At 35.5% G+C, this 13,572-nt stretch overlaps 1 protein-coding gene across 1 annotated transcript in view; it reads left to right on the top strand.

The window, feature by feature from the left end:
• The window catches only part of LOC5566852 (protein ABHD17B), a 44,321-nt gene that overhangs the window by 14,893 nt on the left and 15,856 nt on the right, over positions 1–13,572 (top strand). Inside the window, exon 2 of the mRNA XM_001651227.2 lies at positions 1,539–1,913. Coding sequence (XP_001651277.1) covers positions 1,539–1,913 — 375 coding nt within the window. The remainder of the gene's footprint in view (positions 1–1,538; positions 1,914–13,572) is intronic.

Here is a 13,572-nt window from a genome sequence, read left to right as displayed (position 1 = left end):
CATACATTCAGTTGTTTAACAACATTATAAAAAGACCTAAAACCGTGAAATATGACCAAATTCATCGGAAATTACTTCAAACCCGTTTTTACCTATCACTTAAAGGGTTTATTTTTGATTTTTTTTATTTCATCACATACTGTTTGCGTAGGTATGTAATGTACGATAACCCGTACGGCGCACTCGTGATCATCTGATATTAAGCTTCTACGCAATCATATGGTTCACTGACCACGCTGTGAGTTGTAGTAGATACCTACGCTTTACAGCAACTTCAAGTTGTTTGATTGCGTTCGTTATCATTGCTGGTTTGAGTGTGACACAGTTTTACCATGAAATTCAAAGGATGAATGAAATCGATTAGTAAAGTTTCGTTGAAGAAAATCTATTCGGCTTTAGCCTAATAGTGATACAGGACTCTGGTCGTGAAAGATCAGAAGATGACTAGTTACGATAAGCCAACTCCGCCATATCTACGCGAGTGGATCCGACTATGATTATGGAACACTACATTCTACTTCCGCTGTGTGTCCCCATTCGTTGATCTAAAATTGTCAACATGCAGGTGCCCCTCTATACTCATATCAACGTAGCTACGTATAACTAACTCTCAATACGTTTTTTTTGTGAATTGTCACGCTTTTTGTTTGTCTACATCGTCTCCCTCCCCCATAGGAGGGGCCATCTCTCTCTGGTCAGGTGCTCCAATTCTTGTTCACATTCCCTACACAACTGTTAAGTGGTGGTAGAGATGAATAGAACAAAAAAATCCACTCGATGATTTCCTCGCCCTCCAGTTGGTTCGGGGGTGACTAGACGACAGACATATTTCTTATATCTATGGCATCCATCCCCGAACAGTAGATTAGAACAAAATCAAATCGCAATCATATCTAAATTTGATACAAAATTTGTTAAATGTAATAACAAATTGTGTTTCAGCTTCGTTAGAAGCGCTCTGGATGAAAGTATAACACAGTTTAAAGAAAAATAAGTATAATAACAAAAGTTTAACGTTTCACCTTGTCACCTTTTCGTGGTACATTACAGGGTAAGATCTACCAATCTAAATCCTATCCACATCTGGTTAATTGGGTTAGTGTAATATTATCTGGCAATTCAAGGATTCACGGTACTAAGTCCTTTTTAGTGGTAACGTTTTTTCGAAATTGAATCTATTTTACATGAATAAACAATCGAAGATTGCCAGTCCCGAGACTACACTTGAAGCCAGAACAAAAATCATAAGGATTGTTGAATATTGGTAGTTCAAAGATTAACTGATTACTAAACAAATTTTCTAGCCTGATTGGGTTTTGTTATTTTTACTACTAGTATGTCAAAATTATAACAAGGTTTCAATAAAGTTTATCAACTGAATAACAAAATTTGTTACATTTCTGTTGTAATCCACTTGTCGGTTTTCCAGCCGATAACTACGCCGACGATGATGATGAAAGCCAACCACTGGATGATAGTGCCAACCGAAACCAATTTGTCTCATACGCTCCCCGTTTATCTCTTTTCGTGTCTTGCAGATTCACACTGCTGTTCTCCCACGGCAACGCAGTGGATTTGGGTCAGATGACGAGCTTCTTCATCGGACTAGGCCAGCGGATAAATTGCAATATCTTTAGCTACGACTACTCGGGATACGGTATGAGTACCGGAAAACCAACGGAGAAGAATCTATACGCCGACATCGATGCGGCGTGGCACGCGTTGCGGACGCGCTACGGCATTAGCCCGGAGAATATCATCCTCTACGGACAGAGTATAGGGACGGTGCCGACGGTGGATCTAGCAAGCCGGTACGAGGTTGGCGCTGTCATTCTGCACTCACCACTGATGTCCGGCATGCGGGTAGCGTTCCCGGCGACGAAAAGGACCTGGTTCTTCGATGCTTTTCCCAGGTAAGTGAAGGGGGATGCAACCGGAAGGGTTGGGATGAATACATTTCGTCTTGTCTGGTTCCTAAAGTAGGAACTAGGTCGGAGTCTGGTTCTTAGCATAGTGTTCTTATTAACACTTCCACAGTTATTGCCCTTCGCTAACAAAAATCTACAAATTAGTACTAGGAGAGTGCCATCAGTGCATCAGTACATGGTCATGTTCCAGTACCCCGCTAACATTGAAAAAAGATAACACTGTGAGTATTTTTTTATGTATTTACTCAAGTAACCTTACACACCTGCGCGGTCTATTGGAACATTATCGGTTACTGGTGCTTTGATGGTAGTTTTCGAACCGAAACCTCAAACATCTCGCAAAAAAAAAAAAACAAGTGGTGTGAAGAACTAGCCATTCTGTGTTAAAATAAAGTTAAGAAAAAATCGTTCTGTTGCGGTTAACACTTCCTTTCCCAAAGCTTCGTTCGACAATTTAACTTTCTAGAAATAAGTTGTTGTAAATAAGCTGTTTTTTTTAATAACTTTAAACATTTGTAGTGAATGAGCTTACGCAAATGATGACAAACACACCACGTTGCGTAAAGAATGATGAAACCTACATAAGGCGAACTCTAATCATTCCAAAATCCGACATTTGAGACCGTTCAAAAATATTGATCTATAATAATCGGGCTAAGAATTGAAGAGTGCATGGTCAATCTACAAAAACTTGTCAATTCGAATGTTGTACAAAATCACATGAAGGGTCATAAGAGAAAACTAAGAAAATTTGGAGCGCAATTTGAATAAGTAAAACTTGACAAAGGTGTTGATACTCTGAAAATTTGAAGACACTTGATTAAGAGACGGATTTTTGACGATTCGTTGTTTATTTTGAAATTTTAACGTGGACAACTTTTACTAATAAAAATTTGCAATAGATTTGTTTAAATAAATAAAAAACTGAATTTAGTACCGTAATCAGGGGTAACATTGATCAGTTTTTAGGGCATTTCTTAAACGTTTCATCCAAAAATGTAAATGTTGTGAGTATCATATTTTTAAAACAAGTACTGCCTCGCATAGCTCGAGACTATATACTGTATTTTGTTTTTTGAAAGATTTAAGCATGTTTACAAAAATGTTTTATGTGAATTTTTCATATCGCTTGCAGAACTTATGTGAAACATGAATCTTCGGTAGTGTCATCCTTAACCATTCAAATGATTCTATAACATTCCCCAGAAAACCATTCCCCCGAAACCCATTCCCCAGAATTTCATTCCCCAGAATCTCATTCCCCAGAATGTACCATTCCCCAGAATTTCACTCCCCAGAATGAACCATTCCCCAGAAAACCAATGCCCAGAATGGACCATTCCCCAGAAAATTATATACCTACTTTAAAGTTTTGAAATAATCTATTTAAAAAACTTGAAAATTATGGAGTTTAAGTTGTTTACAAGTACATGAGAAGATTAGCATTGGTGCTGCTAGTTATGAACACTTTACGCATAATTCAAATTTCATTTGCAAATGAACTATCACAGTAGTTTCACTTTTATTGGCACTTATGAAGACTGATAGATCAGTCTATGGGGAAACGCAATATCCAATATTTATTTAAAAGAATATACAACTCATCACTACTCTGCACAAAATAGAGCTACACCCTTCTTTCGGTATAGTAGTTTCCAAATGTATAATTTTACATGTATGTCCAATTTTTATCAAATGTAGTGATGTATGCAGCTTTTTATCAATGTTTTAAGAAGGTGCATCATCTCTTACTTTTTAGGGCTAAACCGATTAGAATAAAGACGTTCGTAGTATCATATTATACGTTTCCGATAATGGTCATTTGGACAATGACCATTTGGCATGACATAAAGAACATCCTTTTTGAAAAGAAGGAGCATAAGTATGGCTGGATGGCAAATGGCTTTATACCAAATCATGTTATGCCAAGTGCTATATGGGCTCTCCATCGATATATTTTGCCTATATCATTAATGAGATAATACTGAAAGAAGGGTGCATCACTATATATGCAAAAATAAACATATAGTCTGTATATTTTATGGGAATGTATTAAAAGAAGGGTGTATTATTATAATATGCAAAATACTCATGAATAGGGGGATTAGGGGCATATTGGACACATTAGGTAAATGCTTATTTTACATAGAATGGAAATATGTTTCTTTGCTCTAAAATTAAATCCACCGCTTCCTCCGCTTTGCTTATAAACTAATTTGAAGCTGAGAAAAAAATATAGTAGAATTTCAGAGGACAAATGAAGCAAAGCGTAAACTTTTATACCGTCAAAACGTTCATATACAATACAGATTTCGTACAGTTTATAAAGTTTTGCTGAAATATGCATATTCCCAGAGAGTAAGGGGGTGTCCATTTCGCCCCGTGTGTTCATTATGTCCCTAACCCTCCTACCTGCATATTTGTTTTGTCACATCAGACCTTAGCCTGTCACATAAGTGACTCTTATTCCTCTTTTCTGGCGTTACGTCCCTACTGGGACAAAGCCTGCTTCTCAGCTTAGTGTTCTTATGAGCACTTCCACAGTTATTAACTGAGAGCTTACTATGCCAATGACCATTTTTGCATGCGTATATCGTGTGGCAGGTACGAAGATACTCTATGCCCTGGGAAATCGAGAAAATTTCCAACCCGAAAAGATCCTCGATCGGTGGGATTCGAACCCACGACCCTCATCTTGGTCTTGCTGAATAGCTGCGCGTTTACCGCTACGGCTATCTGGGCCCCCACATAAGTGACTCACGCAAAGCAATAATTAAAAAAAGAAAAAAAAATGGATATTCATATAGCTTTCTGGGGAATGGTGCATTCTGGGGAATGGAATTCTGGGGAATGGAATTCTGGGGAATGTTACATTCTGGGGAATGTTACATTCTGGGGAACGATTTTCTGGGGAATGGTTCATTCTGGGGAACGGAATTCTGGGGAATGGTTTTCGGGGGAATGGTTTTCTGGGGAATGTTATAGAATCATTCAAATCATTGTTTCGAAAACTTGATAAATTTACGCATAAAGTTAACGCAATTTTCGCAAAAATTTTAATTTTTAATAGCTTATAAATATTAGAAAGACAAGCAACATTCATGCTTTGGAAATGTTACATCAATAAATGATGCTACCAACTTATTACGGGATGAGTCATTCCGATCAATGTTACCCCGCTGATCAATGATACCCCGGATTACGGTACTATACCACCTAATTCCACTAGAGTTTGTATCCTTCGACAGATACGCGTATTTCGACCTCCACTGCTGTCTTCAGGTAATTTTATAGGTATCCCACTAAACAGCTCGAAGATTTATTATCGAACCCTTAAAATGCGTGAACGACTTTTTTGCACTCTTTTGCTCATATCTTTTCACTAAATTCTCAAAATTTTAACAGTATTGTGTAGGAGATTAGTTGCACCTCCAAATGCGTCCACACAGATTTGGAAACCGATGGTCAATCCGAATACAGGTCCTAAATGTCCATAATAATCACTTGATCACTTGACTTGTTCAAGAGACCGGAAGCCTTAGTATGCGGTCCTGGAGATCCAATCCAAATCAAATGTTGATTTCCATACTGTGTCAAATAAAATCACATTTATTTCATAAAAGATAACCATTAGAAACCTTTCTGGTCTTCTTGAATGCGGGTGACCATCTTAAGTCCAGTTTTGGAAGTTCAGTTTTATCATAAGAAAACAGCCAATTTGAGTTTTGTTCAGTAGCTTCGTTAACAATATATGAATCGGCACATTCATGAAAACTTGAAGAAAGTTATCATCACGAGAAATATAAAATCCGGGGATGACCCATTTCGCATAAAGACGTATCGCATAAGGACGTTTAGCATAATTTCTACTTGAAATTTGTACTTGAAAGTTCAGATAAGTACACGTGGAACTGAAAGTGAACTTCCCTAATTTGACGATTTGTTTTGTTTGGCAGTTATTTTTTACTGAGAGAAGAATTAAGTGCTGTGGTAAGCGTTTATAGAAACATATGTAGAAAACACGTATAAGAGGTGATTATTTGGCCAGTAGTTAAAGTTTGTCTGTTGGCACAGTGCAAGAATCAAAACATATTTGAGAAAATTGAAAGGACATCGTCAAGAACTCCGTAGTGCCTCCCGTGAAGATAAGAGCTTTACGATGTACTTTGGCTTTATTCTATAAGGAATTGCACAGTATTCTGATGCAGGTAGGTGAATTCAATATATTCATGTGTATAGAAGAATGCAAAGCAATAGTTTCAAATCTTTATGAAAAGCAGTGCAAACTGATGAAATTACTCTCATGTTCTATTTTGTTTCCCGAAGCTGAAAAGAAGTTCACTTTAAATGTGGTTAAGTGATTAAATGAACTTTGTGCAAGAAGTTCAAAGCGAGTACTTTTTAGAGCTGGTTTATGATCTTTTTTGGAACTTCACATATACTTCTTAGTTGAAAAATAGTTCGAAGTAGGTACGGTTAATCCTCTAATTGAGCATTATGGCAAGGTTCGAAACAAGTATTCAGTAAACTTATTGTGAACTTTTGCGTTGATTTGAAGAGAAGTGAGAAACTCAAATTGTACTTTTAAGTTTCTAATAAATACAATTGATTCCTTTTTAAGAAGTTTGTTATGATAGCTTTCTTAGGACCTTCAAATCATCCATAAAGTTCTAAAGAACTCAATCTGAACCGTGTTTGAACTTCTGAGTTCGCTCATCAAGTAAAATACGAACTTTTGGTTGCTTGGAATCTATATATCTATCTGAAATACCAGGATTCACAAAGAGATCCTTCTAGGATTCTCATTATAATATTTCCAGGATTCTCATCAGGAACCTACCATCATTTTCATCAGAAACCGTCCAGTATTGTAACCAGAAACTATCCAGCTTTTTTTATCAGAAACCCTTTAGGGTTCTTATTAGAAGCCTTCCATGGATTTCATTGTTCAGGATTGATAGGATTCTGATCAGCTCTCTTCAGGATGCTCATTAAAATACTTTCAGGATTCTTATTGAAATCGTTTGAGGATTCTCACAAGGACCCTCTCAGTATGAAAGGAATTTTGGAAATGAAGCTTTAATCCTCCGAAATCAAAAAGTGAAACTTTGTTACTAAACCTTAGCTCCAGCATAATAGATGGGGCTGGTGGTCTAATAGCTAACGCTTCTGCTTCATATGCAGAATGTCATGGGTTCAATCCCAGGCCCATCCCTTTCCTCGTACTTTGTAGTTGTATATTTCTCACTTGCTTCTATCTTCCACTCTGAATCTATCATACTCACACCCTGTTCGTTCATAGCAAACGCTAGAACCAGAGGCGGACAAGAAACCGTTTCCCTACGCTTCCGCTCTATCATCATTATAGCATGCATTTCCTTACACCTGATATATAGGCCGTCTGCTAACCAAATAGCAATCCTCTCTGCCATGCCTTTCCCCCAACCCATACACTCCTGCATGAACTGGCGTAGACGCAGTGCTCTATACGGTCTACCGTGGGAGCCAGTTTAATGCATCATCCCTTCTTCCCCCTTTCGCTCATTGGTCTGCATTCTGACGTGGCAGGCGCCATTGTTGCCTAAAATAGAAGATCACCAGCACTTATACACTGGAGGTGTCTGGTATCTCAAGCAGTCATTCGGTTGGTTCCTTGTGTAAGTGCAGCTGATCTGGCGATCTTGTAGTAGCAACCACGCGCGGCCAATCAAGCTCAAGCTCAAGCTCCAAACCTGAGCTCCAGCATAATGTTAGAACTATCCCAAATACTCCTATTTAGCTTCCGATAGATTTACTTTTATGAAACAGTTGTATTTTATATTTCTTATGATTAGAGTATCCTTTTAATTTGCATGTTTGTGCCAGACGATAATACTTTCTTTAAAAAAAATGTATTCCGGAACTAAATACCGTATTTACTTAACACAAATCTAAATGACTCCTATACGTTCAGAAAGTTCCAACTTTATAAGTTTCAGTATGCTGAAACAGTGTTATTTGATGTTTTGCATAAGGAGCCATCCACAAATGACGTAGCATTTTGCACTGATTTTTTACAAATTTAAATTTTGTTGTATAAGAGGATTTTTTAAATTTTTCGTGGTCAAGAAACAGATTTCAGTGAATATAATCAACAAAATACTTTAATTTGTTAAGGATATCCGTAATTATTCGCTTATTTCAAATCCAACAGTGGCTGGATAAATAAATAATAACGAATGTAATATATGAAATTAGCCATTTTTATACAATCATTTTTTATTAGTATTTCAACTAAACTTCATCATCGTCACCTGTACTGAAATATTCTTACATTAATTGAAGACATATAAGTTCAAGTTCACCATCTTTATTGGGAGAATTTGTCAAGAAATACTGGAATAAATTTATAATGAACATTCAAAAGGAATATAATATGCACGAACATCCTGAAAATAATGATAAATGAGGATTCTAGTCCTAGTAAGATTATCCAAATTATTATTATCCAGGCTGTTCCATCAAGATCATTGATATATAAAAACGAATCGTTGAATTGACTGAATGGGGATGTTCTGTAACATTGAATGCACTTAAAATCTTGTTTTACTATAACAGGGTGGCCACCGAACCGGGAAAAACGGAAAAAGCGGTAAAAAGACGGGAATTTGAGAAGATCACCGGGAAAATCGTTTTAAACGAACATCTTCAAGCTGTAATCTACAAACTAACCTCCAAAATAAGTTATAAAAAGTAGTTATGTTTAATGACATTGCCATGAGACATCAGCAATTTTGAACAAGTATCTTTCAAACATCAATGATTTAATTTCTACTATGCTACACCATATTTCTTAAAAATGTTTCACTATTTTCTTAGTAATGTTTCGAAATATTTTTTTAAATTTTTGTTCTCGAACTACCAGAGCTAATATTTTTTGAACTTTTCTCTAACTTGTTTTACTCGACGTTCTGAACCAAAGTTTTATTACTTATTGCGGATTGGCTTAGCACTGCTGAATACCACAACTAATCTTGAAAACAAGTCTTTATTTATGAAAGCTTCTATTACCGTGAAGGCCCCATACTCTGCGCACTTAAGGCTTTTCAAATTTCAAACCGCTGTAATTAATTGAAAACAAAACACAATCCTCTGAAATGTTGGGAGCAAATACTTATTGATTTTATGTACAAGGAAAAAATATAAAAGCTTCACTAATTAATGATTTTTATTGCAAATTTTTAATTCTTCTCAAGGGTGTCCGTGTTCCTAACTCTGCGCACTCATTTTTGCAATGCTCCTTATTCTGCGCATTTAGGTTCCTAACTCTGCGCACTCGATAAATTATTTATAACAGTTGAAGTATTTTACTAAAAGCATTACTAGCATTCAAATTCTGAATTAATCTTCATTTTCTTCCCTTATACGACATTACGTCCCCAGTGGAGCGTGGAATGTCTCTAACATAGAAGTTTACTAAGTGAAGTGAATTTTATCTATAATTCAATCCATGATAATTACTGTTACTGAATGCCATTAAGTGCAACTCTCAAAATAATCGAAATCATCATATGATTTCCAAAACATGTAATTAACTTAGTTTTCTAAAATCCAAAGCAACATACAAAAAGGGTACAAACTACGTCTTTTTTGCGTTCACCCTTGGCGTGTAAAGGAAAATTAGCTTTGACTGTTTATGTACTTTCACTAGAAAATATAAAAAACAAATTTTGTTTGGTTCGAGTCCGGGTTTGGTATTGAATAATTGTCTCGGATTCGGGTCGGATTCGGGTTTGAAGAAAATCAATAAGAACCTGGTTCTGGTTTGTTATATGTGAAACCCGAACATTCCTACTAAATACGAAGAATAGTTTAAGCAAAACGGTATATCCATTCTTAATGTATTGTTCATCACTCAATCGAGAAGTATCGCCGCCCTGTATAAGCGTGACGTAATTAATGAACGATTCATATTTCAGATCAATAACAGTACTTTATTGGCGTTTCTATATAGAAAATACGATTAAACCTCGATGTTCCATTACTCGATATTGACTCATGAAACTATACAAAAAAATATTTCATTGCATGGTTAGGGAGCATTCAAAAATTACGTCCATCGTTCAGGGGAGGAGGAGTCTACGAAAATGTGATAATGCATGCATTAGGAACCTACTGTAAAAATCGCGACAGGGGATTGAGGGGACGGAGTGTAGAAATCCTTAAAATATGATGGACGTCATTTTTTAATCTTCCCTAACTATGATGGTCCCCTCAAACAATTTTCCAAAGTATTTCTATTCCATATCGCGATGGTGTCGAGAATTCGATAATCCCCTTCAATATCGACCTCTGGAGGGTTGATTGTATGTTGAAAATAACGTTTTATAACTGCTGCGCATAGTAAGGACCATAGTTGAAAAATGGTTCCTTACTATGCGCACTTAAGAAGAACAAGAAAATGAAGAAAAAATAAGTTGCACTTTACCAGTGATGATTGCTTGATAAAAAAACTAGTGCCTACGTACCAAAAATTTGAAATATATTCTCTTTAATTTGATTCAAATGACTTAAGTGATGAGGTACTCCCATAGAATTTGCGCTAACGGGCAGTCAATTTGGACGTTTTTCAGTATTTTTAAAGCTTTTTTATTTTTTATTGAAGTAATAAACGTAAATTTGTCAAGAAAATTCTTCGCGTACTTTTTTATTACTATTGTATCAATATATGGAAAACAAATTTTAAACAAAAATTTAAATAATTTACCAGATTTTGGTGGATTTTGGTAAAAATGCGCAGAGTTAGGAGCTGCGCAGAGTTAGGGGCCCTCACGGTATGTCACTAGTTATCTAATCGACGAAGTTTTAAATATTGGCTCATTTACGATCTTAATAACGATCAAACCATTACTGCTCATATAAAATTTGTAAAATATCCATACAAAAGGCATTACGAGAGGGTGGGTGGATGTCAAAAATGATAATTTTCGGTGTTATTAAAGTTGTGAGCACTTACTTAGTTTCTACGTGTGTGGCCTTGTTTCATTCATATCTTGAACTTATTTGCTTTATGGAATAAAATTCAAGGGATTAATAGGGTGATCAAAGTATTTTGGAAATTTCAAGAGCATGAGTCTAGAGAGGCAAACAGAGCTTTGAGCTTAAAATTTTGATCCTATTATCATCACCAGAATGCAACCAATTCATCAAATTTTCAATGCGAACGGTTTTCAGGTTCTCTAGATCTTAAAACTTGAACTTGAAATTTCGAAGTTTGTCTTAAAGCGCATACTGTTGGTAAATATGGTTCAGATAGCATTCAAATTAAACTCCTAACGTGTCAAGAGTAGGAACTGTTTTATTAGCACAATTAACCATCTCTTTCCCATGATAGATAGCTCCAAAGCTCCATTGATTCTCGATGAACGCGAGACAAATCGATTCAGGTACTGCACTAAGCCATAGTTTTCAGAATAAAATTCTATATAGATTAGAACACTCTAATAGTCAACATATTTCTCCAATAGTGAAACTATTGATAAACAATCAAATTACTATGAAAAAACAACTAAAAAATTTTAAACCGATTTAAAAAAAAAATGTTGCGGTGCTTTTCATAGTAAAGATTTTTGATATAGAAAAAAGTCAATTAAAATCGTTGAAAAGAATGGATTAAAAACCGGGAAAATAATGTAAAATATACCGGGAAAAAAACGGGAATTTCAAAACCGAAATTTGGTGGCCACCCTTTATAGTAACGTTAATAAATAAAATGCAACCTAATATCATTTAGCAGAAAAAGAACAACACCGCGAATTTCAATTTCATTAGGAAATCAAAACGTAGAAAAATGTGAAAGAGTAAGGGACTTAGGAGCAATCTTAGACTCTAAGCTTTCTTTCGTAGACCACTACAATACAATAATTCACAAGGCTAATAACATGCTAGGGTTCATAAAACGCTTCTGCTACAACTTTCATGACCCATACACAATTAAAACTCTATATATTGCATATGTAAGATCAATCATGGAATACTGCAGCATTGTATGGTCTCCTTTCTCAATGACACACGAAGAAAGATTAGAATCTGTACAAAAACAATTTCTACTATATGCTCTTCGTAAATTAGGTTGGACATCATTTCCACTTCCACCCTACAAAGCGCGCTGCATGCTTATTGACATACAAACTTTGAAAGAGCGGCGTGAAATCGCAAGAGTTTCATTTGTAAATGATATCGTTTCGCAACGTATTGATTCTACAGAAATCTTATCAAAATTAAATTTCTACGCTCCTTCTAGGCAACTACGAAATCGTAACTTATTCTTGACAAATCATCATCGAACAAATTATGCCAAAAACGGGCCTCTAAATCAAATGATGGCCATTTACAATCAACATTGCGAAACTATTGACTTTACCATGTCTCGGCAAAATCTAAAAACATACTTCAAATCCACTAGAAATCGCAACACATGAAATAAAACAAAATGAAATTAACATTACTTACACTACACTTTTTTTTTCAATATTTTTTATAAATTTCATAATTTTAGTATTAAGAAATAAAACAAAAAATATGTATATGTAAAATGTACTAGTCTACGTCGTTTGACGAAATAAATAAATAAAATATTTACCTATATGAGCATATTATATTCTTTAGAGGAAATAAAGTTCCAACAAAAAATGTGAATTAGAGTAAAACAGTTGATTCTATGTCTTGTTAATAAATGGAAAAACAATATTTTCCAAGTCAATAAAGCATTGATTTTTATTTCACTTATTTAACTTTTAATTTGCTGATTTATAAATAAAATAGTTTAGACACAAATACAATATAAAATTCACATAACTATTTAGAGCTTCATAAAATCTGTTTGATTGTCATTGAAATTATAAATTCCTTAGATTTTTTTTATATTGATATTTTGAAGCTGAATCATCATTTTCAACTTAAGTTTAAAAATTCAGACAAAGAAGTTTAATAAAAAAAACAGTTTGTAACATTTTTCTACTCTTTTTAACGAAATTATTCAAAATGCTACGTCCACAAGTTGGGACCCCTCCCTCCCCCTCGTCTCACATCGTCACAAATTCGAGAAGTATTCCTCCCCTCTACGTCATTTATGGACGACCCCTAATGGGTGTTTTCTAATAATAAAAATCGGTCGGGATCGCATACTAAGACTTCCGGTCTTCTGTATCTGAACATGTCAAGTGGCCAAGTGATTATTATGGTTCAAAAACGTTCCAAATCAGCTCACAAGACTTGATACGTACTATATTCATATACTTTCACATAAATACATTCGAAATATATATTGAAATTTTATCAATATACAGGTGGAATAGGAGGTGTACAGTGTACACTACGTTTCCAGCCCGGTATCCAAATCTTTGCGGATGCATTTTGTGATGCAAATAACCCCCTACATTATACTGTTGAAATTTTGAGAATTGATCAACTGAGTCAAAAGAGCTTGAGCTTGAGCTTGATTAGCCGCCCGTGGATGCTACTCCAGTATCGCCAGAACAGCTGTACTTGCACAAGGAACCAACCAAATGACTGCTTGGGACTGACAGGCACCCTCAGTGTATAAGTGCTGTAGATCTTCTATTTTTAGGCAACAATGGCGCCTGCCACATTAGAATGCAAAGGG

This window comes from Aedes aegypti, chromosome 3 (genome assembly GCF_002204515.2).
Source record: "Aedes aegypti strain LVP_AGWG chromosome 3, AaegL5.0 Primary Assembly, whole genome shotgun sequence".
NCBI classification, from domain to species: Eukaryota; Metazoa; Arthropoda; class Insecta; order Diptera; family Culicidae; genus Aedes; species Aedes aegypti.
This window is presented reverse-complemented; position numbering and strand designations above follow the sequence as displayed.